Genomic DNA, 17,776 nt, shown 5'->3' with positions numbered 1-17,776 from the left:
AGTTTATAAAAAAGTAAAAATACTAGATATAGTTGTCCCTCAGTATCAGTAGCGGATTGGTTCCAGGAGCCCCCATCCCCATACCATGCTCAAGTCCCTCATATAAAATGTTGTACTATTTGCATATAACCTAAGCACATCCTGCCATAGACTTTTTTTTTTAATTTTTTTTTTAACATCTTTATTGGGGTACAATTGCTTTACAATGGTGTGTTAATTTCTGCTCTATAACAAAGTGAATCAGTTATATATATACATATGTTCCCATATGTCCTCCCTCTTGCGTCTCCCTCCCTCCCACTCTCCCCATCCCACCCTTCCAGGCTGTCACAAAGCACCGAGCTAATATCCCTGTGCCATGCGGCTGCTTCCCACTAGCTATCTACCTTACTACGTTTGTTAGTGTGTATATGTCCATGACTCTCTCTCGCCCTGTCACAGCTCACCCTTCCCCCTCCCCATATCCTCAAGTCCGTTCTCCAGTAGGTCTGCGTCTCTATTCCCGTCCCACCCCTAGGTTCTTCATGACATCCTTTTTTTTTCTTAAATTCCATATATGTGTGTTAGCATACAGTATTTGTCTTTTTCTTTCTGACTTACTTCACTCTGTATGACAGACTCTAGGTCTGCCCACCTCATTACAAATAACTCAATTTCGTTTCTTTTTAAGGCTGAGTAATATTCCATTGTGTATATGTGCCACACCTTCTTTATCCATTCATCTGACGATGGGCACTTAGGTTGTTTCATAGACTTTAAATCATCTCTCGATTACTTATATTACATAATGCAGTGTAAATGCTATGTAAATAGTTGCCGGTGTGTGGCAAATTCAAGTTTTGATTTCTGGAACCTTCTGGAATTGCCTTTTTTTTTCCCCCTGCATATTTTCCAGCTGAGGTTGGTTGAATCTCCAGATGTGGAATCGTGGATAAGGAGGGCAGACTGTATACTGCCAATGCTGTAAAGCCAACAACTGTTTTTATAGTAACTGTTTTCACTTCTCCCATAGTCACTTTTAATTTGAAGTGTTCAAAACTTTATCTTGCTTTAGAGACCAACAGCACATGGTAAAGATCTTTCTTTTGCCTTGAGAATAGGCGAATAATGCTTAGAATAAAATCTCTTCTGAGAGGGAGGTTAGAAAATTCTGAATATTGGCACCAGTTTTAAACACACTTTCCCAACACACTTATTCCAAGAGATACTTGTACCCGTTGTAGGTACCTAGTGCTGTTTTATGGTGTGTGTGTGTTTATTTTAGTGATTTCAATCCCAAAATTCAAAATAATTAGAGAAGTAGGCATGAGAATGAATCAAGTCCCTCTGGGTTCTGTGTGCAGGCTTCCATACCTTGTCTCCCTGGACTGGAATCCTTTCTCTGATTAGTGTTTCTCAGGCTAGGGAAACGTTCCAAGATCCCTGAAGGAACATGTTTCTAAAGAATAAACAAGGGGAATTTTAATTAAAACTGCTTTTCAATGATTTCATTGAAATATACACAAATACAAAAGGAGGTAGATATACACTTCTTATTCATATAGCATTTAAATGTTATAAAACCAAAGCAAATTTACAGATTAGATATTAACAAAACTCTAAAATCAGTAAAACACAAATTAGTCTCATGGATTTAACGTGATGAGCAAATGCGTTACTGAAGCCAAACCCCACTTGCATTGTGATCAGGACTGCGGGCTGCCAGGCCTGGGGACTTGAGTTCTGCAGCTTGTTCTATACACCCAGGGATGACTCAGCTCTCTTTTGTCCTTTCAGCTGCTATTAAACCTTCATTCATGCAGAGAGCCAGGACTGCAGTGGCCTTTTCCTGGACACAAATGCATCACTTACAAAGGAAGACTGCTTTTCTTCTTTCTTATTACCCTTGGACAATTCAGTATAACATGGCACCAGTGCAATCATTAAAATAAATGCAAATTATATGGTAACACATCATTATAAAGAGGTCATTCAGAATGTGTTTTTATTTTGTTTAGGCTATCGTTAAAAAAAAAAAAACACAAAATTTAAAAAATTCATAGTGCACTTTCAGATCTCTGGGAATAAATCCATGGTTTTCTGTTTGAGAAACACTGCTACAGGTCAACATGATCTATACCGTTGATTTTTTTTGTTTCTTTCTGTTAGGTTATGTAGCAAACATTATTCATTAACTTAACAAAACCTTTCAGGAGAGAGTTCCTTTTTTCTCCTGATAAACGAAACTAGCATACCTCTTAGATATGTTTGTGGTTGTATTTATTTATAGGCATACCTTGGAGAAATTGTGGATTTGGTTCCAGACCACTGCAATAAAGCGAATATCACAATAAAGCAAGTCACACAAATTTTTTGGTTTCCCAGTGCATACAAAAGTTATGTTTATATTGTACTGTAGTCTATTAAGTGTGAAATAGTATTATGTTTAAAAAACAATGTACAAACCTTAATTAAAAAATACTTTATTGCTAAAATATGTTAGCTGTCATTTTAGCCTTCAGCCAGTTGCAATCTTTTTGCAGTGGTAACATCAAAGATCACTGATCACAGGTCACCATGACAAATAAGAATGAGAAACTTTGAAATATTGTTAGAATTACCAAAATGTGACACAGAGACATGAAGTGAGCAAATGCTGTTGGAAATATGGCGCCCATAGTCTTGAGAGACTCAGGGTTGCCACAAAATTCAATTTGTGGGAAGTGGGGGGAGGGTAGGATGAATTGGGAGATTAGGTTTGACATAAATATACTAACTACCATGTGTAAAACAGATAGCTAGTGGGAACCTGCTGTATAGCACAGGGAGCTCAGGTCGGTGCTCTGATGACCTAGAGGGGTGGGATGGGGTGGGAGGGAGGTCCAAGAGGGAGGGGGGCATATAGGTATACACATAACTGATTCACTTCGCTGTACAGCAGAAACTAACACAACATTGTAAAGCAATTACACTCCAATAAAAATTAAATAAATAATGTAGGGCTTCCCTGGTGGCACAGCGGTTGAGAGTCCGCCTGCCGATGCAGGGGACACGGGTTCGTGCACCGGTCCGGGAAGATCCCACATGCCGCGGAGTGGCTGGGCTCGTGAGCTGTGGTCGCTGAGCCTGTACGTCCAGAGCCTGTGCTCCGCAACGGGAGAGACCACAACAGTGAGAGGCCCACACACCGCAAAAAAAAAGAAAAAAGAAAAAAAAAAAATAATGTAAAAAAAATAAAATGTTTAAAAAAGCAGTATCTGTGAAACACAATGAAACGAGGTATGTCTGTACTGTTATTCCCCTCCTCAAAAGTTTATTCAGATTTATTCACATATTGATGGAGTGTCTTCTGTAGGCCAGGCATTGGTCTAAGTGCCTAGTCAGGGACAGCTTTCTAAATATCTTTTTTTTTTTAATTTATTTTTGGCTGTGTTGGTTCTTCGTTGCTGCGTGGGCTTTCTCTAGTTGCGGCGAGCAGGGGCTACTCTTCGTTGTGGTGCGCGGGCTTCTCATTGCGGTGGCTTCTCGTTGCGGAGCACGGGCTCTAGGCAGGCAGGCTTCAGTAGTTGCAGCACGCGGGCTCAGTTGTGGCTTGCGGGCTCTAGAGCGCAGGCTCAGTAGTTGTGGCACACGGGCTTAGTTGCTCCGCGGCATGTGGGATCTTCCCGGACCAGGGCTCGAACCCGTGTCCTCTGCCTTGGCAGGTGGATTCTTAACTATTGTGCCACCAGGGAAGCCCCTCAGGGACAGCTTTCTAAATATTTGGTTTCTCCCAAGATGAACTCTGTGTGTGTGTGTGTGTGTGTGTGTGTGTGTAAAAGGGAGACTTAACATGTTGACAAATGAAATTTGCATTATCCACTTTACCTGACAAAATTAACCTCTGAAGTCATGGTTGTAAAGCTCCTGTTTGGGAATTAGATTTCTTATAAATGAGAGTTCTATTAATACTGTGAATTATGGGGTTAGTGAAATGGTTTGTAAAGGTCCTTTACAATTTTTTTTAAATTGTTTTTCGTGTTCTTCTCAGTCTGTATTCATCAAAACAACTAGTCTGTTCCATCAAAACTCCAGTCAGCTGTTCAAATGGTGTTAGTTCCATGGCCAAATGGTCAGATAGGTTATCTGCTTTGTTTTTTGTTTTGTTATTTGTGGGAGGTAGACAGTTCAAGTTTTGTAATCCAACTAAGAGACTTTTTATGTTTCTTTACACAGAAGGCTAGACCATCTATAATGCAGGTAAATGACTCTGTAAAATTTATTTATGTGTTTTTCCAGCAGTATTCTCTGTGGGCTACTATAATATTGCCAATAATATGTTTTATCCTAGGATGCTATAACACTTTGTTCCTACCCTTTCATCTTTGATGCCCAAGCCAAGACCAAGATGTTACAGACCGATGCTGAACTACAGATGCAGGCAACGTATTTTAAACCTTACTTCCTCTTCTTATGGGTTTCTTTCATCTTATACATTCAGTTGTAATTTTTCCTAATAGGAGAAAGTTGGTTTGGATGAAGTTCCATTGTAACTTTTAGAACTGTTAGAAAAATTTTCAGCAATTTTATATTGAATATAACACATATACGTGAATGCACATCTACACAAACGGGGGTGGCAAGTGTCTTCATAAAGGGCCACATAGTAAATACGTGTCTTTGTGGGCCATACAGTTGTCTCAGGTATTCAGCTCTGTCGTAGCATGAAATTTGAATTTTATATAATTTTCACATGTAGTGAAATATTTTTCTTCTGATTTTTTAAAAACAATTTAAAAATGTAAAAACTACTGTTAGCTCAAGAGCTGTACAAAAGCCGGCAGCAGGCTGGATTCGGTCCTTGGGCCATTGTTTGCTGACCCCTGATAGATAATTAAATGGAGCTTGGCAGTCCTTTACTGAGCGAAAACTCAAGTTATAGAGATTTGTTTAATTTATTTTAGACACCCATTTTTATTGTAAAATATAATTGGTTTTGACAAGCCTAAAAAGACATCTGTGAATTAGCAATCCAAATCTACCAATTCCCATTGTTGGTGGATATATAACTTCATTCATCTCCCTCTCCCTTTCCCCATCTGTCTGTCTCTCTCTAGCTCTTATCTATATATCTTTCTCTCTCTCTATATATATGTTTTCACAGTGATATATCCATGATATTGACAATTTAAAGGTTTTCCAGAGAAAATGGACATTTTTCAAAGAATAAACACCAGTTTTAGCAAGGGGTTGTTAGGCTTCTTTTCCTGCCACTTTGAAAGTCATAGTTTCTACCCACTGTCCATCATCACTTTCTTCTACGAAGATATTATTTCAGTCTTCGTCAGCTTAAATTATTTTCGAATGAGTTATGGATCATATGGTTTATATAAAGTGTTTCAGTTAATCTCTTTGGGCTCAGATTAGAAAGATTTGTGTGTTTTGTAAACAGGAGTAACTGAGAAAATCTACTGGAAAAGTTAGGAGGAAAATAAAGACCAAAATGGAGCTGCAGTCAGCCTGGCCCCGACCTACCCCTGGTCCAAAGGCAGGGCTGGCTGCCGTCCCCTCTCACAGGTGCACTCTGAGTGGTAACTGCGCTCTTGGATGTGCTGTTCCAGGTGGCGGTCAACGGGGCCAACCTGCAGAATGTCTTCATGCTTCTCACCTTGGAGCCTCTGCTGGCCAGAAGCCCCTTCCTGGTCCTTCATGTTCGCAGGAGCAGCCTTGTTGGAGATGCCCTGAGAGAGCTGAGCATTCATTCTGATATTGATTTAAAAAAGCCTCTCAGAGTGAGTCCTTCCGTATATACCTCTAAACCCCTTCCTGGGTTTTCTTTACACAGTGTTGACGAAGCAGCAGAGATTTTATTAAAATCGTGGAGTACAGCCATTCATTCTTTCTTTCATTCATTTTACAAGAATTTACTCACTTCCTTCTGTCCAATCACCAAAGAGAACATCTCAACGTGACATCAGATAAAAATGCCAGTGGATTACGTGAGGGGAATATAGGGCCTTTTTTGTCTGCTCTCTTCAGTTTACCTGCTCCAGCTCTACCAAAACCAAGCGAACAACAGCACTGCTAAAGCTTCAACTAGGTAAAACCACCAAGCCAGCATCTAGGAATCTTTGGATGTCAAAGATTTAAGAGAGAAAGAAGGTAAAAAAAAAAGAACGGAAAGGTAGTGAAATTGTCTGGGCAGCTGGTGGCCTGTTAGGATAGGTCCTCTCAGTACTTGGAAATGATTAAATTAAGAAATTGTCTTTCCTCATAGATTAGGCATGTTTGTGTCACCGCTTAGTGTATTCCCAGGGCTTAGCACAATGCTTGGTACGCAGTAGCTGGTCGGTAAATATTTAGTGAATTACTGAAGTTTTAAGTGAATTCCTGAAGTTTTAAGTGATTTACCTTTCCCTTCAGAAGACTTTCCTAACTCTATTTCCAATCCTGTTGTAAACTCCAGCTTCTGAAATGTAATAGGCAAGAAACTGATGGTCTCCATGATACTGTCACCCTTTTAAAAATTTCCAGTAAGTAGTATTAGTCCCATCAGTCTGCCTGGGAGTTCTCCCTAGAACTTCTGGGTTAGGTTTTTGATATTGCAAAGAGAGGGCACTTTCTTTGCCCCTTGTTTTCAATCAGTAATTCAGGTGGGACAGTTCTTGCTTGGTAGCATGTTTAAGTCTTCTGCTGGCATCCATATAATCGGAGACCTTTACTCTCCTGCTCTAGGCAACCTTGACCACAGGCACCGGGATAAGCTTGCTGTTTTTTTTTTTCTTTTTGGCCGTGCCATGCAGCACGCGGGATCTTAGTTCGCTGTCCCCTGATCAGACCCGTGGCCCCAGCGTTGGAAGCGCGGAGTCTTAACCAGTGGACCACCAGGGAAGTTCCCAGGATAAGCTTTCTTAAATGCTGTTTTTAGTCCTGTACCTGAGCCCTTACCAGTAAAATGGGGATGATAATAGTAATTCCAGTGCGTAAGACTGTTCTGAGGATTAGGTTAATAGAGTTTAAGTGCTGGCTGGCATGTAGAAGAGTCTCAATAAATCTCGTCCTTTGGTTTGCTGTAGCTGTTGTTGTGATGGGTCTCTAGCCCCTCCCAGAGCCCAGGTCTGTGTCTGCTCAGCACGCTCTCCTCCCTTTCACATGCATCAGTTAGTTCAAGAACTCCGCTGAGAGAGATTTCTTCCTTTATTCAAGTTAGTCACTGCTTTTCTCTACGTGCCAGAACATTTACGTCTCAGTGTATCTGACTCTTTGAAAATAAAATGTATTCTCGAATTGGTTCTTTTATGTTTCCCTCCCTGCCCCAAATCGATGGTAAACTTTCTGTGGACATATGGTAAACCTCTGACTTTCTCTGTATCCCATGAAGTGCCTGGTAAAATTTTGTGTGTTTATAAGTGCCTTGTTAATAATCAGCAGATACACTTTGCAGTTTTCATTGCGTCAGTGTACTCTCTTGTTACATCTTCCTTTCTTTGTCCTGACTTTGGAAATAATTTGCTAAAAAAACAACAACAACAAAAAAAAAAACAAACGTAAAATGCTAGTGATTTCCCTGAAATACTGATTCTGCTTTCATTATTTCAAGGTCATTTTTGATGGTGAAGAAGCAGTGGATGCTGGTGGTGTCACAAAGGAGTTCTTTCTTTTACTATTAAAAGAATTGTTGAATCCCATCTATGGAATGTTTACCTACTATCAGGATTCAAATCTCTTGTGGTTTTCAGATACGGTAAGTTAGTGACGTCACCTTTCAACAGATGGATTGAATTAAACTGTCAGACCAATCCCTAGCCTTCTGGTGTTTACAGAGGGGAGCATAACAGAGGTAATCATTTAACGTGATTGTCGTCACGTTCCCCGTCTTCATGTTTCACCCGTTGCTAAGATGTCATAGTGTGTTCTGTCACCCATTAGCCCCATTTCCATTTCTAGTAGGTAAGCTCCAAGTTTTGTAATCCTCGGAGGGTAGAAAGAGTAGGGGATGATAAAGAAATTGGTTTTATGACATATAAAAAGTAGTTGTCAAATATATCTTACTTTAATAACAGTGACAGTACGTGTATGAACACTCGTACAGATATACACATACTCACACTTTTTGAAAATTCAGTCGGAGAGCTAAGTTTTAAAAGGCATTCTTATTTCAAGCAGACTATAGTTTAGCTCTTTTTCTACCAGACTTTTCTCCCTAGATCCACACTGTCTTGAAAGGTAGCCATTAGCCTCCTGTAGCTATTTAAGTTTAAATTTTATTTAAGTAAGTAATACTAAAGTCATTCCCTCAGTTGTACTAACCACTGTTCAAGTCCTCAGTAGACACATGTAGTTAGTGGCTGCCATCTGGGACAGCACAGAATAGAATGTTTCCATCATTGCAGAAAGTTCTGTTGGACAGCATTGCTCTAAATGAGGGTAAGCTGTGCTCTGCATCACGGATGAGCTGTAAACGCTTAACTTACAGCATTGCATCTTTGGGCGACAGCTGAACTTTTGTTAGGGGTACTTGTCTGCTTCAGAAGGTAACTAAATATTAACGAGATCTTCATTCTTTCATACTGAAAATATTTTAAGGTAAATGGCAGATTGTTTTGAGGGCTGCAAACACTGCTTTTCTTTTCTTTTTTTTTTTTTAAATGTTTGTTTATATACTTTTGGCTGTGTCGAGTCTTAGTTGCGGCGTGCGGGCTCCAGAGCATGTGGGCTCTGTAGTTGCGGCACGCGGGCTTAGTTGCCCTGTGGCATGTGGGATCTTAGTTCCCCTACCGCGGATCAAACCCACGTTCCCTGCATGGCAAGGCGGATTCTTAACCACTGGCCCACCGGGGAAGTCCCTGCTTTTCTTTTTAACACATTTGCGCATGTGGTGAAAGTGTTTTGTAGAGCACAACTGGTTTCACTTGATTGGCATAACCTGTGGACTCGCCATCTACAACTCCACCGTGGTGGACCTGCACTTCCCGTTGGCTCTCTATAAGAAGCTACTGAACGTGAAGCCTGGCCTGGAAGACTTGAAGGAGCTGTCACCCACGGAAGGAAGGTACGGAGCTGGAAGACGGGAGCCCGGTGTGGAGAACTGCTCTGGCGCTGGGACCAAAGGTTGACAACACCACGTGTACAAGTTAAGAGTTTATCATTAGACTGTGCTGTGTATGCTTTGTCTTAAGATGTGGCTCCACAGCTCCTGGCTTGAAGCAGTGCCTGTGTCACTCTAGGGGCAGAAGGAGAAAGGGGAAAAGGGAAGTCGTAGCTGCCCAGGAATCCAGCTGTCTGCTTTTCTTATCCTGAACAAAAAATTAGGACTTCGAGCTTTGTCATGGTCCATAAGTACAGGGGAGAAAGTATTGAAAAGGGAGTCTGTATTTTGCAAAAACCTACAGGTCTCCCTGTCCTTCTGTTTCTCTCTTCTGTGTCACCTTGACTGTCACACTGCAGCCACACGCACAGCACTTCTGGCCACCAAACGTGTGGCGGTTTCCCCCTGCCACCAAGTAATTCTCCACGACGCCAGCTGGTGTCCTACGATTCACCTCAGTTCTGACACCGTCTACCTAGAGATGGCATTGGATCCCACAAGCTCAGTGCTCAGTCCCTCCAGACTACTCTCACCCACTTCGGGTGCCACTCGCAAGCAGTAGGTCCCCAGGTTACCCACAACTTCTGTCTGATCTGGTTACAAATCAGAGGTTCTCGAGACCCCTCCTCGGGTCCGATTAATTTCCTAGAGCGGCCCGGAGAATTCAGGGAAGCACTTAGGTTTACCAGTTTATTCAGGGTTTACAATAAAGGATACAGATGAACGGCCAGTTGAAGAGATACAGAGGGTGAGGCCTGGAGGGGTCCTGAGTGTAGTAGGAGCTTCTGACCCCATGGAGTTGGGGTGCACTGCCCTCCCCGTGTGTGGATGTGTTCACCAACCTGGAAGCTCCCTGAACCCCCTACTGTTGGGATTTTAAGGAGGCTTCCTTACGGGGTGATCAATTATGACCTTCATTTCCAGCCCCTCTCCCCTCTCTGGAGAATGGGGGGCGTGGAGCTGAAGATCACAGCTGGGTCCTTCGGGTGACCAGCCCCCACCCAGGAGCCCACCCAGAATCACCCCATTAGAACAAAAGATGCTCCTAACCCTCTCATCACTTAGGGTTTTGGGAGCCCTGTGCCGGGAACTGGGGACAGAGACCAATATACGCATTTTCTGTTACGTCACAGAGGCTTTTTTTTTTTTTTCCGGTACGCGGGCCTCTCACTGCTGTGGCCTCTCCCGTTGCGGAGCACAGGCTCTGGACCCGCAGGCTCAGCGGCCATGGCTCATGGGCCCAGCCGCTCCCCGGCATGTGGGATCTTCCCGGACCGGGGCACGAACCTGCGTCCCCTGCATCGGCAGGCGGACTCTCAACCACTGCGCCACCAGGGAAGCCCACAGAGCCTTTTGAAGAAAGTAGTTTGAGATATAATTTGCATACCACACAATTCACCCAGCTGAAGTATATAATTCAGTGACTTTTAGTATATTCAGAGTTGTACAGCCTTTATTACAATCAATTTTAGAATATTTTCATCACCTGAGAAAGAAACCTGGGACTCCTCAGGCGACATCCCCAACTTCCTCGTCCCCCAAGCCCTGGGCAACCACTGAGCTACTCTCTGTCTCTATTGATGGCCTCTTCTGGCTATGTCACATAAACAGAATCGTACCACGTGTGTTTTTTTGTGACTGGCTTCTTTCACACAGTGCGTTTTCAAGGTTCATCTAGGTTGCAGCTTGTATCAGTATTTTATTTCTTTTTACTGCCAACTCATATTTCGTTATGTGGATATATGACACGTTTTGTTCATCCATTCATCAGTTGATGGATGTCGGCTTTCTCCTACCTTCCGGCTGTTACTAATAGTGCTGCTGTGGATTTTCTTACAGACTTTTTGTGTTGATGTAAGTTTTCATTTTTCTTGGGTATGTACCTGGGAATGGAATTGCTAGGGCAAGTGGTAACTCTGCGTTTAGCCTTTTGAGGAACCTCCAGACGGTTTTCCAGCGTAGTGGAGCCATGTTTTTATGTTATTATTCTTTCTGGCTCTTAAAAACTCCTTTTATTCTGAGTTCCTCTGTATTGATTTTAGGTAGCATAAGGCGAAGTATATAAAAAGACCATATCTGTGACTTTCTCTAAACAGTACAATTCTTTTGACTTCAACAGGAAGGAACATCCCTTTTTTTTTTTTTTATGTGGCACGCGGGCCTCTCACTGTTGTGGCCTCTCCCGTTGCGGAGCACAGGCTCCGGACGTGCAGGCTCAGCGGCCATGGCTCACGGGCCCAGCCGCTCCACGGCATGTGGGATCCTCCCAGACTGGGGCACGAACCCGTGTCTCCTGCATCGACCGGCAGACCCTCGACCACTGCGCCACCAGGGAAGCCCAGAACATCCCTTTTTTATGGAGAAAGAAGACTGATTTTAAGATGGAGATAGAGGAAGGGTGGTCTCTAAGGTGCCCTCTGGAAATGAGACTGTCACACCACCAGTATAGGACACCAATACAGAGAAATCATAAAGGATGTGGGGAGAGGGTGCACAGAGAGAGGAAAAGAAAATTTAGAAGGAATATAAAAAAATGACAGAGGAGACCCAGGCAGGGTTGCTTTTTTTGGTAACTGAGAGTGACAGAAATGTGTGCTATTTTCTTTGCCAACCTGGCTGAGAATGATACATTTCAAGTAATCTTCTTGGCTGGTTAACTGGAAACAGATTTAAATTCCACACTAAGAATTTTCTTTCTGGGCAATTTTTTCTTTCTGGAACTGCCAGACTCCGCGATCACTAAAGAAGAAAGTGTGAATGAGGTCTAGTAATAAGAACGTATTCTCGTGAGAGTATACTATATGATCATTGTTGGCAGAAACATGTTTCGGTGTTCTTTAATATGGTGGTTCTTTACCATACAGAGCCCCTTGCATTAACAAGTAAGCCATTAAGATTCCTAAGTGGATACAGTGATTTAGTAGCTTTTTTTTTTTTTATGGTAAGAGGATTTTTCTACTAATGCCTATGGCTAAAGCAAGTCTGTAGGACCGCTGCAAGACCATCTCCTCATGTATCTACTTCTGAGGAATACCAGAGTTAACCCATGTGTCAGATATGACTCCATCAGAATTTCTTCATAAATTCAGTAAGATTTGTCAGTAGGAATAGAGAATGATTAATGAGTGTCTTACAAGTCAACTGCCGTATTTCTTTTCAAGATACAGTTAACATGATTTTCTGTCAGTCTGGATTTATGTTCATTCTAGAATCTTCTTTGCTAGCGTTTCCTTGCAGACAGTCTGGTGGGCATGTGACTGAGATAGAAACACTATTGCCATGTCTGATTTGCCTCATTTCCTTTCTCTGTCAATCTGTGATTAGGAGTCTTCAAGAACTTCTAGATTACCCTGGGGAAGATGTTGAGGAGACTTTCTGCCTCAACTTCACGGTAAGGATTTCCACAGTTTACTCTTGATTGTAGCTGTCTCTTTCATCATGCTTACAAGTCACAATTAACATTAATTTTTCTCCAAATCAAAGAACAAATTCAGCGACTTCTCTGAACCAAATTATTGTAGTCATAGTGTCTTTTTTTATTTTTTAAATTTTATTTGTTTATTGGCTGCATTGGGTCTTTGTTGCTGTGTGCAGGCTTTCTCTAGCTGCGGCGAGCGGGGGCCGCTCTTCGTTGCGGTGTACAGGCTTCTCATTGCGGTGGCTTCTCTTGTTGCGGAGCATGGGCTTTAGGCACATGGGCTCAAGTAGTTGTGGCACACGGGCTTAGCTGCTCCGCAGCATGTGGGATCTTCCCGGACCAGGGCTCGAACCTGTGTTCCCTGCATTGGCAGGCGGATGCTTAGCCACTGCGCCACCAGGGAAGTCCCTTTAGTGTCTTTTTTAAAATCAAATTATAGTTGCTGTACAATATTATATCAGTTACAGGTGTACAATATAGCGATTCACAATTTTTAAAGGTTATACTCCATTTATAGTTATTATAAAATATTTGCTGTATTCCTCATGTTGTACAGTATGTCTTTGTAGCTTATTTTATACCTAATAGTTTGTACGCCTTAGTCCCCTACCGCTGTACTGTCCCTGCCCCCTTCCCTCTCCCCACTGGTAAACCACTAGTTTGTTCTCTAAATCTGTGAGTCTGCTTCTCTTTCGTTATATTTACTAGTTTGTTGTGTTTTTTAGATTCTATGTACACGTGACATCGTACAGTATTTGTCTTTCTCAGTCTGACTTATTTCATTTAGCATAAAACCCTCCAAGTTCATCCATGTTGCTGCAAATGGCACAATTTCCTTCTTTTTTATGGCCGAGTAGTATTCCATTGTGTACATGTGTCACATCTTATTTACCCATTCATCTTTTGATGGACACTTAGGTTGCTTCCATATCTTGGCTATTGTAAATAATGTTGCTGTAAACATTGGGGTGCATGTATTTTTTCGAATTACTGTTTTTGTTTTTCTCAGGTATATACTCAGGAGTAGAATTGGTGGGTCATATGGTAGTCAGAGTGTCTTGAATGTTACAGGAGTTCAATAAATGTGTTGAATAAATGAATGAATGATTAATCTATACAATTAAGAAAATTACTGAAGCATTATTCCTCTTTACTCCTATACATATAATTTCTAGAGTTCATATCATTTTCTCTTTGATTGCATTTATTGGCAACTCCATGTCTTGGCATATATACACTACCAAACGTAAAATAGATAGCTAGTGGGAAGCAGCTGCATAGCACAGGGAGATCAGCTCGGTGCTTTGTGACCAGCTAGAGGGGTAGGATAGGGAGGGTGGGAGGGAGACGCAAGAGGGAGGGGATATGGGGATATAGGTATATGTATAGCTGATTCGCTTTGTTATACAGCAGACACTAACACAACATTGTAAAGCAATTATACTCCAATAAAGATGTTAAAAAAAAACAGTAATGAAGAAAAATAAAAAGATATCTTTTAAGGTGCCAGTGTTCTCTGACTCAGGTTCCCTTTCTCCTCCTGAGAATGTTCTGTGGCAATAAGTAGTCATTAAGCTACGTTTGTTCCTAAAGCTTCTCTCAGTCATTTGGGGTCTAGAAAGATAAGTGGTCTACAAAATTGAAATGTTTCTTTCTTCCTCCCTTAAATACAGATTTGTCGAGAAAGCTATGGCGTGATTGAACAGAAGCAGCTGATACCTGGGGGAGACAGAGTGGCTGTGTGCAAGGAGAACAGGTGAGTCCTGATCCTGGACCGTGCACACGTTACTTCATTTCTCTGCACTTTTAAGACCAAGACTGAAGTTAAATTTTCATCCCTTCTTCAGAGGGAGTGAGGGTGTTAAGGCAACTTTAGGGGTTTAAAAGTAGAGGAAGCAGCAGACCTGGGTTCAGGAGATAACTGTTGTAGTTCTACATCTCTGTCTTACTGGCTTTGACCCTGAGCAAATCACGTAAACTCTCTGATCTCAGTTTCTCATCTGTCAAATGGGGGTTATAATAACTGTCCTGCCTCCCTCATGGAATGGTTGTGAGACTAAAGTGAGGTAATTTATAGGAGAACACTTTGGAATGAATGAACTCCCAGCATTTAGCACAAAGTTTCCAGTATCCAGCAGAGCGAGTGGCATAAAAATGCTCCAAAAAAATATGTTGAATAAGCGAATGCTGTAAAGATGCTTACGATTATGGTGGTTTTATTGCTGAAGAATTTGTAATACAGGTTTTAAATTAAATTCTTTCTGCCTCATGAAAATTAATCCAAGTCTATCTGGTTTTTCAGGATGGTTTTTCTCTGTGTTATCCCTTTGGAGGAGAAAAAAATTCAATTTTGTTTGCTTTTGAATTAAATGATGAGTGAGGTTGTTGGCCATCTGCATGTTAATCAGTTCAGTTTACAAGCACTGAGTGTCTGCTGTACGCCAGGCGTGTTGCCGAGTACAGGAAATAAGTAACTTTTATCTCAAGGCAGCTGGGAAGGGGCAGTGTAATGAATGGTTGCAGGAGATGATGGTGCATGTGATAGGAAAGTGATAGGCCAAGCGCCAGGGAACCAGGAGGAGAGGCCATAACACTCTGACCAGACGCTGAAGAGGGAAAACATTTTAGGCACAGGGATAATATGAGTCAGACTCTCCAATTTAACACATGCCAGAGAATGAAGAGTATTTGTGGGGCGGGGCTTAGGGTACGGCTGGAGGGTGGGCACAGTGGTATTGGGGTGGAGCTAGTCAAGACCTGGAATGGGTTTGCAGTGGGACATGGTTGATCTCCGTTTGAGTGATGACTGGTGGCCATATGGAAGTCAGCCACGTGTGGAGAGGCCCATTACGAGGCTGTTGAGGTAGCTCAAGGGCAGGGTGGTAAGGGCCAAAGTGAAGCTAGCAGGGATACGGAGCCGGCTACGTGTTTATGTAATCAACAGGAGCTAGTGTCTCATTATATACAGATGGTACTAGAGAGTCATGTCATTTTCTTTTTTTAATCAATTTATTTATTTATTTTTGGCTGCATTGGGTCTTTGTTGCTGCGCGTGGGCTTTCTCTAGTTGCGACGAGCGGGGGCTACTCTTTGTTGCAGAGCGCGGGCTTCTCACTGCGGTGGCTTCTCGTTGCGGAGCACGGGCTCTAGGCGCACGGGCTCAGTAGTTGTGGCTCGTGGGCTCTAGAGCGCAGGCTCAGTAGTTGTGACGCACGGGCTTAGTTGCTCCGCGGCATGTGGGATCTTCCCGGACCAGGGCTCGAACACCCATGTCCCCTGCATTGGCAGGCAGATTCTTAACCACTGCGCCACCAGGGAAGTCCCCAGAGGCACGTATGATAACAACTCTGAGGCTTCTGATTTGGAGAGCTGACCAACAGGAAACAGAATCTGTAGCACAGGGTGGAGGGGAAAGAGTTCTATTTTGTATGTGTTGATTTTGACATGTCTGTGTGATACCTGGGTGATTTTGTTTACAGCTGAAAATTTATGTCTGTCATCAAGAGGGGTCTTTTTTTAAAATCAATTCATAGTTCTTTTTTTTTTAAGTAGGATGTTTTCTTTTTTTTTTTGCATTTAAAATTTTAATACAGTCTTTAAAGGTTACTTTCCATTTACAATTATTACAAAATATTGGCTGTATTCCCATATTGTACAGCGCACCCTTGAACTTATCTTACTCTAGGTAGTTTGTACCTCCCACTTCCCACCCCCTATGTTGTCCCTCCCCCCGACAGGTAACCATAGTTTGTTCTCTATGTCTGTGAGTCCGCTTCTTTTTTGTTATATTCACTAGTTTGTTGTATTAGAAGAGAAGTCTTATATCAGTAGTTTATTTGTTTACTTATGCTAGTCTTAATGACCAGTGAACTTGAGGTTGCCTACACAAGGAAAAAAGTGGTGAAATAAATAAAAACGAGGACAGGGAAAATGTATGTTCTTAGATGAGTTGTATGTATTAGAATAGAAAGTAGACTCGAGATGAGGATTTAGGGACCGTTAGCACATTAGCTAGAGACGAAACTTCTTGGCTTAAAGAAGCGGTAGAGGTGAGGAAAGATGAGGGAGTGGCAGTCTCCACTTGGGAGGGTTGTGAGCGAGGGAAGCCTTCTGGAGGCAAGGGTTCGTTGAAGCTGTGGAAAAAGTTACAGATGAAGAGAAGTTGTGTGCTGTTTTAAGCATGTTGGGAAATTAAAGCTAATTCACTCTGGGTGCTAGTTGGCTTCTTACTGTAAATAGTTGCAAAGATGCAAACAGAGATCCTATGAAATTCACTCTATCCAAGTGATATATATTGGCTTCCTCCCATAAGTTTTCCCTTTGGAAAACAGGAATGATAGAAAAACTGACAGGCCTCTTCTTCCATCCTTTTACGCTTTTAAAGATAGCTAGAAGCCCAAGTGGTCTAATGTAACATGCAGTAATCTTTTTTGTCATGTAAACCTTCCAGGCTATCCAGGAAGCCTCAGCTTCGGGGAAAGTGTGAGCTCTAATACCAGAATTAAGTAAAATAATCCAGAAGTTGCTAAGCACCCAACAGAATGGCTTCAGATGATGAAATTATCTTGACTCTGGGAATCTAATATAGAGGCTAGTCTTGGGTCAAGTAGGTGTTTCAATCGAAACTCTAACTTGATAAGAATCTTTTGGAGCTGAAAGCACTGTCCTTTCTTTATCTACATAATGTTGGTATTTTTGTTAACAGCAAATGATTTGTTCAACAAGAACAGTCTCGTTATTCCGTAGAGTCTGATAATGTTTTTATTTTATTTAGTTTTCATTTTTTAATATTTATTTGGCTGCGATGGGTCCTCGTTGCGGCACGTGGGATCTTCGCAGCAGCATGTGGGATCTTTAGGTGAGGCATGCGGTATCTTTAGTTGCGGCATATGAACTTTTAGGTGCCGCATGTGGGATCTATTTCCCTGACCAGGAATCGAACCCGGACCCCCTGCCTTGGGAGCGCGGAGTCTCAGCCGCTGCACCACCAGGGAAGTCCTTGATACTGTTTTTAGAATTGGGGAATTTATGGCAGATCATAAAGTGGCTTTGTGGGTCCAGGTGATTTCTCTTCCCTCCTGGTTTTGCTGATTGCTTTATTACATATGTATGTATGTGTGTACCTAGATACATCTACAGCCTTTAGTCTTTCAAAGGATGTCTGAGCTTTTGCGTCAGATTTCAGACACGACAGTGTGTGCATCATTTGTTAGGAGCTAACAGTGGGCTGGGCAAGCAGCCTGAGGAGGGGCATATTCAGAATCTCTTCACATTCTGGTGAGTCATCCCAATGCGCTGTGTGTTAGATATGG

The 17,776-nt window shown here is 42.2% G+C and overlaps 1 protein-coding gene across 4 annotated transcripts in view; it reads left to right on the top strand.

The window, feature by feature from the left end:
* The window catches only part of LOC112393816 (probable E3 ubiquitin-protein ligase HERC3), a 129,235-nt gene that overhangs the window by 74,770 nt on the left and 36,689 nt on the right, over window positions 1–17,776 (top strand). For 2 of the 4 annotated variants that reach the window (XM_024736207.1, XM_024736208.1), the window contains 7 exons: window positions 4,195–4,218; window positions 4,310–4,399; window positions 5,580–5,750; window positions 7,559–7,702; window positions 8,844–9,010; window positions 12,371–12,437; window positions 14,138–14,220. In XM_024736207.1, the coding sequence (XP_024591975.1) occupies window positions 4,195–4,218; window positions 4,310–4,399; window positions 5,580–5,750; window positions 7,559–7,702; window positions 8,844–9,010; window positions 12,371–12,437; window positions 14,138–14,220 (746 nt within the window). Of the gene's footprint in view, window positions 1–4,194; window positions 4,219–4,309; window positions 4,400–5,579; window positions 5,751–7,558; window positions 7,703–8,843; window positions 9,093–12,370; window positions 12,438–14,137; window positions 14,221–17,776 lie in introns of those variants that run through there. The other 2 variants (XR_003002028.1, XM_024736209.1) reach the window with 2 other exon arrangements.

The sequence above is a fragment of the Neophocaena asiaeorientalis genome, unplaced genomic scaffold (assembly GCF_003031525.2).
Source record: "Neophocaena asiaeorientalis asiaeorientalis breed wild unplaced genomic scaffold, Neophocaena_asiaeorientalis_V1.1 scaffold7, whole genome shotgun sequence".
Classification (NCBI taxonomy): Eukaryota; Metazoa; Chordata; class Mammalia; order Artiodactyla; family Phocoenidae; genus Neophocaena; species Neophocaena asiaeorientalis.
This window is presented reverse-complemented; position numbering and strand designations above follow the sequence as displayed.